The sequence below is a fragment of the Mus caroli genome, chromosome 10, assembly GCF_900094665.2.
Source record: "Mus caroli chromosome 10, CAROLI_EIJ_v1.1, whole genome shotgun sequence".
In the NCBI taxonomy this organism is placed as follows: domain Eukaryota; kingdom Metazoa; phylum Chordata; class Mammalia; order Rodentia; family Muridae; genus Mus; species Mus caroli.
This window is the reverse complement of record NC_034579.1, coordinates 71,985,756-71,995,940: the sequence shown is the minus strand read 5'-3', so window position 1 is coordinate 71,995,940 and position 10,185 is coordinate 71,985,756. Positions and strand designations below refer to the sequence as shown.

Genomic DNA, 10,185 nt, shown 5'->3' with positions numbered 1-10,185 from the left:
GATTGCCCCATCCCTGAGGCGGAGCTGCCCGGGGCGGGGATTTCCAGCACAGGATGTTTACGAGTTGTTATTGAGGAAATGACTCAGCACAGGATGTTTACGAGATAGTACTGAGGAAATGACTCAGCACAGGATGTTTACGAGATAGCGGCGCTCCACAGTTCACCACGGGATGTGTGCTGCAGGGCTTGCCTGGCATATAGTGGGTCTCTGGGTTCCATCCCCAGTGCATACTGAACACACGTACACACAGGGGACAGGGGACAGGGGACAGGGGAGGAGATGGGGAGAGGGAAAATAATAGAGGGGATAAGGAGGGAGAGAGAGGAGGAGGAAGGAGGAGAAGGCAAGGGGAGAGGGGAGGGGGAAGGGAGAGGGAAGGGAGGGGGCCATGAGGATGGGGAAGGGGGAGGGAAGGGGGAAGAAGGAGGAGAGAGGGGAGAGGGAAAGGGGAAGAAGAAGGGGGGAGAAGAGGGAGAGGGATGAAGGAGGGGGTAGAAGGAAAGGGGAGGGAAAGAATAGAGGGGAAGGGAGGGGAGCAGGAAGAGAGAATAGAGGGGAAGGAGACGGGGAGGAAGGAGAGGGAAAGGGGAGGGGGAGAGGATAGAGGGGAGGGAGAGGGGAGCAGGAGGGGAGAATCGAGGGGAGGGGAGAGAGAGGGGAAGAAAGGAGAGGGAAACAGGAGGGGGAGGGCAGGAGAGAGAGTCTACCATGGCTCAGGATGTTCTGGAGTGTGAAGCCAGGGAATTGCCACTTCCCACCCCCACCCTACCCTGGAGCGGGGGTGGGGTGGGGTGGGGTGGAAAGAATATGTGTACACAGAGCAGGGCTCAAACTTGAACCCCAGTGACAGTTCAGTGGCCAGCAGAGTTCAGCCAGTCCTGGGAGCGGGATGTAAACGAGGTGGAGGCCAAACCAAATGGAGGATCCAGTGCCAGGGTGACAAGGAAGGGAGGAAGGCTGGAGGTGCTCCCTAAGCAGAAAGGATGAGGAGAGAGAAAGTGGGTGGGGGTGGGGAGAGCTGGGCCTACATGCTTTGTAAAGAATGGCTGGCTTTACCTAGGGAGGCCCCATTGTACTTGAATCTCTCCTCTGGGCCTCACCTTCTTCTCTTTCTTCTTACAACTCATGTCTTGACTAGACGCTGTGGCTACTTTTCTTCCTGGGTGTGAACTCGAGGTGTCCAGCCCCGAGCTGAGCAGACGCAGGTGGCCACACTCAGTGTTGAGAGTGAAGGATGCAACCATTCTTCCAGGGAATCCTCACCAGCCCCTGCAGGGCTCCCTTCTGTCCCCTGCTCGGTCCCTTTGACCTGCAAGATGCCCTCGCTGTCCCTTGCAGGGTGTCCTTGTGCCTTGTAAGGTTCCCTTGCTGTGTCTTCCACAAAGTGCCCTCACCGGCTCACGATTCCCCTGCAGTATGTCCGGGTCTCCCAGGACACGCCCTCCAGTGTCATCTACCAGCTCATGACCCAGCACTGGGGCCTGGATGTCCCCAACCTCCTCATCTCTGTGACCGGTGGGGCCAAGAACTTCAACATGAAGCTGAGGCTGAAGAGCATCTTCCGGAGAGGCTTGGTCAAGGTGGCCCAAACCACGGGTGAGTGCGGAGGCCTGCCCAGGCCACGAGTGTAAGGTAGGATGATGGGGATCTCTGGGGCCAGGGTTATGGGGTCTGGAAAACTCTTGGGGATAGCTGAGTGTGCACTCCAGCCTGGGTTAGATTCCTTGGGTCCCTCATCTGCAGACAGCACTTCCTTCACGCTATCTATTGCCCTGATACCTTATAGCCACTGCCATGTGCTTCTGTGCTAGATTAAAAAAAAAGATTCATTTTTACTTAGTGCCTATCTGTGATGTGTGTACATGCATGGGCACTTATGTGCATGTAGGTGCATGTGTGCATGTGTGAATGCTACATGTATTCAGATGCCCATGGAGGACAGAAGGAGGCATTTGATCCCCTTGGAGCTGAAGTTATATTATAGGTGGTTGTGAGCCTCTTAACATGGGTGCTAGGAACAGAACTTAGGTTCTCTGGAAGAGCATCCAGTACTCTTTACTACTGAGTTATCTCTCCAGACCTTAGATTTTATTTAATGTCCACATCACATGTGGCTTCAAGTCACTGATTTCAGAGGTCTGGCCAGCACTGTGTAGTGAGCTGAGCACCCAAACTATAGCAGATGGGTCTTGACTTAAGTTGCATGTATGTACTTGGCTCAGGTTGGAGGCATATTGTCATCTTCAATGAGCAGGGTGGAGGGATGGGGGACATGGACATCTTCCACCACTCTCTGGGTCTCAAACTCTGAAAGAAAGGTGGAAAGCTGCAGAACAGGAGACTCAGACCCTGTATGCTCCTCATCCTAGGATGGAAAAGACAGAGGGGCAGGAGAGCGTTGGAGAGAGAAGATTCGGATCTTTGTTTCCTATTCTTTCCCATCACCATCTTTGTAGCGTGGGGAGCTCAGGTCCCAGAAAGGCATCAGAAAGATACCATCACAGTATAGTGTCTCCTTCTCAATCCTGCTTTAGAGACATAGCTGCCAATGTCCTTGAGAGTCTGAAGATGAGGGCCCATGTCAGGAGCCCAGTGGGATTCTGGGTGTCAGGATTAGCCTGGCAGGGTGCACATTGGAACCTAGAAGCATGGCCCGTCTCTCTTTCCTCAGGGGCCTGGATCATCACTGGAGGATCCCACACGGGCGTGATGAAGCAGGTGGGCGAGGCGGTACGGGACTTCAGTCTGAGCAGCAGCTGCAAAGAAGGTGAAGTCATCACTATTGGCGTAGCCACGTGGGGCACCATCCACAACCGCGAAGGGCTGATCCATCCCATGGTGAGTAGCCATTCTAGAGTGAGTCTGGGTGGGGGGAGGAGGAAGGCTGGGGACAGAGGGAGAGGAGTGCAGGGAGCACGTTGGGTGCCAGCATGAGTGTTCGGGGAGGGAAGGGCACAGTGAGCAGGGTGGGCAGCTAACACTGACTGACTGTACAGGAGGCATCCACGTGCTGGTTATTACTAGAAGGGGGTACATCCCAAGAGTTGCTTTGATGAGAAATGAGCTTCAAGGAAGGGAGTGACTGGCTAGGACCACACAGCCAGCAAACACTGGGGTCGGATTGAGCCAGGCTATCTGACCACAAAGCCTGAGTTTTTAGCTTTGAAGCTTTTTGCTCAGAGGCCTCCAGCCTGGAGTTCTACAGGGCAGCAGTTTCTGGCAGTCAGCAGCAAGTTGGGCTGCCCTTTAATGCTACACCCCAAGCTTGGCTCAACAGCTGCTTAAGAATGGAGATTTTGGGTCTGGAGAGATGGCTCAGCGGTTAAGAGCACTGACTGCTCTTCCAGAGGTCCTGAGTTTGATTCTGAGCAAACTCATGGTGGCTCACAACCATCTGTAATGGGGTCTGATGCCCTCTTTGGGTATATCTGAAGAGAGAGACAGTGCACTCACAAACATAAAATAAATACATCTTTAAAAATATGGAGACTTCAGTGGATAATTTGGTTCACTACGCAGGATTTTCTAAAAACACATTGTATATGTCCTAATGGGGATATGAACATTTTATTCACATCCACAGAAGTCTAGGGACAAACTAGGGAGTCTTTTGTCTCTGCTGACAAGAGTGTGCTTGGCTCAGTGTGCAGTTCCCCTGGCTCAGGGGCCCTTTGTCAGACATAGTTGCTCTAAGGAGCACAATCTTTGTCTTTCTCTTGTGTCTGAATCATGGAGTGCATCCCTGCACAGAATGGGCCAACTGTTCTGTTTTGCACACCCATATTTTTGGTGTAAGCCTCCTCCCTTAGGAGGCCAGTGGTGTTCCGAGTTAAGAACCCTTCCGGTTGGAATGCTGTTCCCTGCTCTGTGGACAGTAGGGATGGTGTCTTGTCCGGCAGCATATTCCAGGTTAGTAGCCTCTTTGGGTGCTGTAAAACAGGACCACAAATCTGGTGCACAAGTAACTACAATTAGAAGTTACTCTCACCAGGCTGGAGAGATGGCTCAGAGGTTAAGAGCACTGACTGCTCTTCCAGAGGTCCTGAATTCAATTCCCAGCAACCACATGGTGGCTCACAGCCATCTGTAATGAGATCTGATGCGCTCTTCTGGTGTGTCTGAAGACAGCTAAGTGTACACATATAAATAAATACATAATTAAAAAAAAATAAAAAAAGAAGTTACTCTTGCACACAGCACGGACGCTGTATCACTCAGCCCCAACGAAAATGAAGTTATACTATTCTGGGGCTCTGACCCTTCTTGTTCCTTAAACTGCTGGTGTTTCTGGGAGTTCCTGAGGCCCCATCTAGACAAAGCTAGTTAATTATTTTTCATGTTTAGATCCTTAACATCATAGCTACAAAGGCCCTTTCTCCAAATAAGGGAACACAAGTTGACTTTTGGTTCTAGGGATTGGTATCTATGAGGGTCATTATCCAAGCTCTTAGACCCCCCTATTTCCAGAATACAGGCATGGCTTTTTTTTTTTTAAACCAATGTGTGTGAGACTCGCCTGGTCATCCACAGGGAGGCTTCCCCGCAGAGTACATGCTGGATGAGGAAGGCCAAGGGAACCTGACCTGCTTGGACAGCAACCACTCCCACTTCATCCTGGTGGATGATGGGACCCACGGGCAGTATGGTGTAGAGATTCCGCTGAGGACTAAGCTGGAAAAGTTCATCTCAGAGCAAACAAAGGAAAGGGGAGGTAAGTGTGTGTGTTCCTGAGGGAATCTGGGGCAGAGAGAAGAGAGGCTGGCTCTGTGTCAGAGCCACAGATGGCCGTGACCTGCATAGTTCTTGAGGGTGGGTTCACAACGTGACTGTATTCATTTCCGATCACCACATGACTATTCATTTCCCTGAATGCTTCTTCATGGGCACGTGTCTTTTCTTGCCGCTTCGATCCTCAGTGGAAGGGTGTCAGTGTAGGCTTGGCTGTTGGCTGTCAGTTAATAGAACATCCTGCATTTTCAACTAGAGATGGTTTCAGGCTGTGTCTTAGTCAGTGTCTGTATTCCTGTATAAAACACCATGACCAAGAAGCAAGTTGGGGAGGAAAGGGTTTATTTAGCTTATACATCCACATTGCTGTTCATCACCGAAGGAAGTCAGGACTGGAACTCACACAGGGCAGGAACTTGGAGGCAGGAGCTGATGCAGAGGCCATGGAAGGGTGCTGCTTATTGGCTTGCTTTGCCTGGCTTGCTCAGCCTACTTTTTTATAGAACCCAGGACCACCAGCCCAGGGATGGTACCACCCACAATAGGCCCTCCCATCCTTGATTACTAATTGAGAAAATGCCATACAGTTGGATCTCATGGAGGCCTTTCCTCAAGGGAGGCTTCTTTCTCTGTGGTAACTCCAGCTTCTGTCAAGTTGACACACGAAACCAGCCGGTATAAGCTGTGAAAAGGGAACAGGTGACAGGCAGACTTCACAGCTCGATCTCAGTTGCCTGTGGGGAGAGGGTTGGGAGCACGCAGAGTGTGAGGTGAGGGGAGAACACACAGAGCATGTGTGGGGTGGGTTCCAGATCAGCACATGGATTGTTTGGAATGAAGCTGGGCAGCAGATAGCAAGCTTCCTTGTGCTTCCTGTATCAGGGTCCCCACTGGGGTTGGGCACCCTGCCCTCTAATAATTCCCCCAGGTCTGATGGTGTGTCCACTAAGTTCCCAGGAGATCTGCAATCTGTTTAGGCACCACACTGGGGGAAGCACTGCTTGGGGGAGCACTGTTTACGGGAGGACTGCTTGAGGGAGCACTGCTTGAGGGAGTACTGCTTGGAGTAGAAGGTGTGTGAAGGCAGGCACCCCTGTTGGCCCTGGGTGGGTGGGGAAGGGAACTCCTCACATCACCTCTGTTGTCCTGCCTTCTGGGGGGGTGTTGAATAGAAGGGGAGAAGACTCATGATGTGTGCCCCCACCCCCCTCAGCCCACGCGGGATGTGTCCATCCCCTTCTAGAGACTCCTTGAGCCAGCCTGGATTTTGAAGCACCATGAAAAGAGCTTCAGAGAAAGGCAGGCTGACTAGAGCAGTCCACTGAGTAGAGGAGATGGAGTTCTGTTCTTGCCCCTTCTGTACAATTCAATCAGGATGGGGTAGAATGCAGGTGGAAGGCTCGGCTGGGTAGTCCAGTGCAGGGCTCCCTACTGTGGTAGATGCAGGGGTAGGTGGAGGGATGGGGTGAGTGGGCGGGGGCAGGGAGAATGGTCTGGGGGGGGAGGTTAGGGGTGGAACAAATGGCCAGGTCTTGGTTTTGCTTCATCTACCCAACCTCCAGACAGGGTCTCTCTTTGTAGCCTTGACTCTCCTGGAACTCACTCTGTGGACCAGACTGGCCTAGAACTCACAGATATCAGCCTGTCTCTGCTGGGATTATAGGTGTGTGCTCCCACCACCTGGCTAGGTTTGCTCTTTTACGGTGAATGAGGCCACCATGGTTCACCATTAGCAGCTGCCATTATCTGCCACTGGGCCCAGCTGGTTCTTCCCCCATGTGACTAGGGTGGAGACAAAGGACTCAAATGGTGGTCTGTGCTTCCCCCTACTTGCCTTCACATGGGCTCCGTGTCTGTCTAGGTGTGGCCATCAAGATCCCCATTGTCTGCGTGGTGTTGGAGGGTGGCCCTGGCACTCTGCATGTGAGTACTCGCTGCTGTGCAGGGTAGGGCTTGGGTGCTGCTGTGGAGGGAGAACTAGTAGATGTTTTGGAGGGAAGACTGGTAGGTGCTTTGGCTAGAATCTGGTGCCATCACTGAAAACACACATGGCACGCTGTCCTCAGGATATGGAGGAGAGGGAACCCATCATAGGACAGGGATGTTTCTGGGTGGGAAAAGAGGCACATGATGGATAAACCCTCCTGTGGGAGAGGTGGCTTGGCTTTAGCTCAGGTCATGGTGGGTCTGCTGGCCTCTCCCTTTCCCAGGGCCTCTCCATAAGATGTCTACCCAGTGTCCCAGTCACTACTCTCCGAGTACAAGACCCAGACCCAGTCCAGCTCCTGGAGCTGAGATCTGGGGCTTTCCTCGCGGTTCTGGTAACCCTTGGGTTTTGGTCATTCTGGATCCACACAGCATCCCCGTGTGTGTGTCGGGTCAATGGCTATGCCATGAACCCTTTTTACTAATTGGTATTGGGTGTTGGCTGACAAGCCCGAGTCAGGTGTATCAGTGGTACATTCCTTGTGTGTTAGCAGCAGCTCTCTGGTGTGCACCAAACCAGTGAGAGTTTCCAGAAGGTTCCAGCTTTATAGGCTCACTCTAGCAGCAAGTGAGATGCAACCTTAGCTGCTAGTGAATGATGCTCTGTTCCAAATTTGTGAGACCCGGGTGAGGACTCTGGCCGGCTCACACTTGGTTCCGCTTTGGCAGACAATCTACAATGCCATCAACAATGGCACACCCTGCGTGATAGTGGAGGGCTCCGGCCGAGTGGCTGACGTCATCGCTCAGGTAGCTACTCTGCCTGTCTCTGAGATCACCATCTCCTTGATCCAGCAGAAGCTCAGCATCTTCTTCCAGGAGATGTTTGAGACTTTCACCGAAAACCAGATCGTGGAATGGACCAAAAAGGTGAGGCCCAGGCTGACCCCCAGACACATCAGGATTCCTGAAACCTGATGGGTTAGAGTGGGTGCATGATTGGATTTGCAGATGATGGGGGGCTCTGCACCCCAGAAGAGGAGAGGTAACCCAGTTGGGCACTGAGAGTTTGAAGCATGTGACAGCATACCAAAGGAGAACTGGGTTTTGAACACTATTTGTAGAATGCTAGGGCCCCTCTGGGACACCCCAGCTTGAGAGCACTGTCCTGGGACCCAAAGCCTGTTGAGATAGAGGGGTGTGGTACTTGGGAAGGGCCAGAAAGCACAGGAGGGCCCTTACCTGGTATGCTGGCAGCAGAGGAGTTTACTGGTCACAACAGTGAGTGGTACAGCCTTGTCTTCTCATAAGAGCACTAAAGAGTGACCTCAGAGGTACCCAGCTCCCCAGTCCAGAAGCTGGGTTTAGGCGTGGTGCCCTCATGAGACCTACAGAGGCACCAAACGAATGCCAAGTGTGTAGCAAGTGTCTATACATTTGAAATATCCCCTGCAAGGTGCGCTGAGTCTCAGAGCTCCCAAGCTTACTCTTAGAGCTTTGCTTATTAAGTGAGCTTCTTGGGGTGAGCGTGAGCAGTGCTAGGCTTCAGTCGAGCTGAGTTTAGGTCCTACCAACCATAGGCCACTGGGCACCTGGAGCTAGCCACACTGGAGTTATGAAGGGACTTGGGCTGTGACCGAACAGTGGAAAATCAGGAGCTCTCTGACTGGGTAGCTTAGGGAAGCACGGAGACCTCATTTTAAATTTGCCAAGGACTCAAGAAAGGCCTTGTTTGATGTGGATGCTGTGATGGTTTATATAATGCTTGTGGGTGTGGACTTTAAGGCCCTCATCCTAGCTGCCTGGAAGTCACTCTTCCACTAGCAGCCTTCAGATGATGAAGATGTAGAACTCTCAGCTCCTCTTTCACCATGCCTGCCTGGACACTCCCATGTTCCCTGCCTTGATGATAATGGACTGAACCCCTGAACCTGTAAGCCAGCTCCAATTAAATGTCCTGATAAGAGTTGCCTTGGTCACGGTGTCTGTTCACAGCAGTAAAACCCTAACTGAGACAGATGCTCTATAGGATTATCCAGCAGGGAAACAGCCTGAGTTCTGTGAGCTCCTCATCCCCTTCCTTTATCCCCTCCCCAGTCCTGAAGACCTTTGCTTCCTTGCTGGGTGTGCTGTGAGCTGTAGGGCAGGCCAGGAACCTTTTCTCAGTAACATTATAAATTATTCAGGCAATTCAGAGAACTGAATTCAATTTCTCTCTTTATCCAAAAATATTTTTGTTAGTGTGTGTGTGTGTGTGTGTGTGTGTGTGTGTGTGTGAGAGAGAGAGAGAGAGAGAGAGAGAGAGAGAGAGAGAGAGAGGCTCATACTCACACACTGGTGCTACAATGCACACAGTATGGATATCAGAGGATACTTTGTGCAAGTCAAAGTTTCTTCTACCATATGGGTCCTAGGAGATTGAAGTCAGACATTTCAGGCTTGGTGGCAACTGCTCTCCCTGGGCCTGCGCCTGCCCAGACTGGGGAGTATCACTCCTTGTTGGGGCCTTGATTCTCTTTGACCTTCAAGGAGGCAGAGCATCTTCAGCCCTGAATCTCACTGAAATCCATTCGCTGCAGATCCAAGACATTGTCCGGAGGCGGCAGCTGCTGACGATCTTCCGGGAAGGCAAGGATGGTCAGCAGGATGTGGACGTGGCCATTCTGCAGGCGTTACTGAAAGGTGAGGCTAGGAGTCAGGGGGGAAAGGGAGGGGAGAGACCAGAACTTGTGTGTTCAGGATAAACATCAGCATCTCAGTCAGGTGGAGCAGCTGCCCTGCCATGCCCTGCACACCCCTGTCACCCAGGAAACAGCAAACTCCCAGTGAGATGAACTCACTCGCCTACACCTATTCCATTACAGTCAAACTTTCCAGAGGCAACAAATCTTGAGAACAGCAAGGTGAGATGACCGTTATCCCATACAAGGGAGTCTCAATAAGATACTATGCAAGGGCTGGAGAGATGGCTCAGCTGTTAAGAGCACTGACTGCTCTTCCAGAGATTCCAAGTTCAATTCCTAGCAACCACATGGTAGGTAGCTTACAACCATCTGTAATGGGATCCAAATGTCCTCTTCCGGTGTGTCTGAAGACAGCAACAGTGTACTTGTATGCATAAAATAAATAAATATTTAAAAAGATAATGTGCATATTTCCTTTAGAAGGCAGAGGGCTGTAAAGTTGAAGAGAAATTAAGATAGTCTTAGATAAACAAGAACATAGGGAATTTGTAACCACTTGCCAGGAGTTACAAGAAATTCTCAGGGGGCCAGCAGGGAGAACTTAAAGTTACTGTCTATTCCGTAGAAGACAGTGATTCAAAGCCATAGGAAGAAGTAAAGATCCCAAATAGTCAAATTCACAGGCAGTTAAAAACTTTTGAGTCAGTGTAACACTTATAATTGCAGTGCTTGTTTTCTTCATTACATAAGAGGTTAAGACAGTAACAGTTGCCAGGCAGTGGTGGTGCAAGCCTTTAATCCCAGCACTTGGGAGGCAGAGGCAGGTGGATTTCTGAGTTCGAGG

At 51.3% G+C, this 10,185-nt stretch overlaps 1 protein-coding gene across 2 annotated transcripts in view; it reads left to right on the top strand.

Annotated features, from left to right (window-relative positions):
* The window catches only part of Trpm2 (transient receptor potential cation channel subfamily M member 2), a 61,230-nt gene that overhangs the window by 19,332 nt on the left and 31,713 nt on the right, over positions 1 to 10,185 (top strand). For both annotated transcript variants that reach the window (XM_029482913.1, XM_029482914.1), the window contains 6 exons: positions 1,419 to 1,599; positions 2,675 to 2,841; positions 4,534 to 4,714; positions 6,593 to 6,654; positions 7,387 to 7,587; positions 9,237 to 9,339. In XM_029482913.1, coding sequence (XP_029338773.1) covers positions 1,419 to 1,599; positions 2,675 to 2,841; positions 4,534 to 4,714; positions 6,593 to 6,654; positions 7,387 to 7,587; positions 9,237 to 9,339 — 895 coding nt within the window. The remainder of the gene's footprint in view (positions 1 to 1,418; positions 1,600 to 2,674; positions 2,842 to 4,533; positions 4,715 to 6,592; positions 6,655 to 7,386; positions 7,588 to 9,236; positions 9,340 to 10,185) is intronic.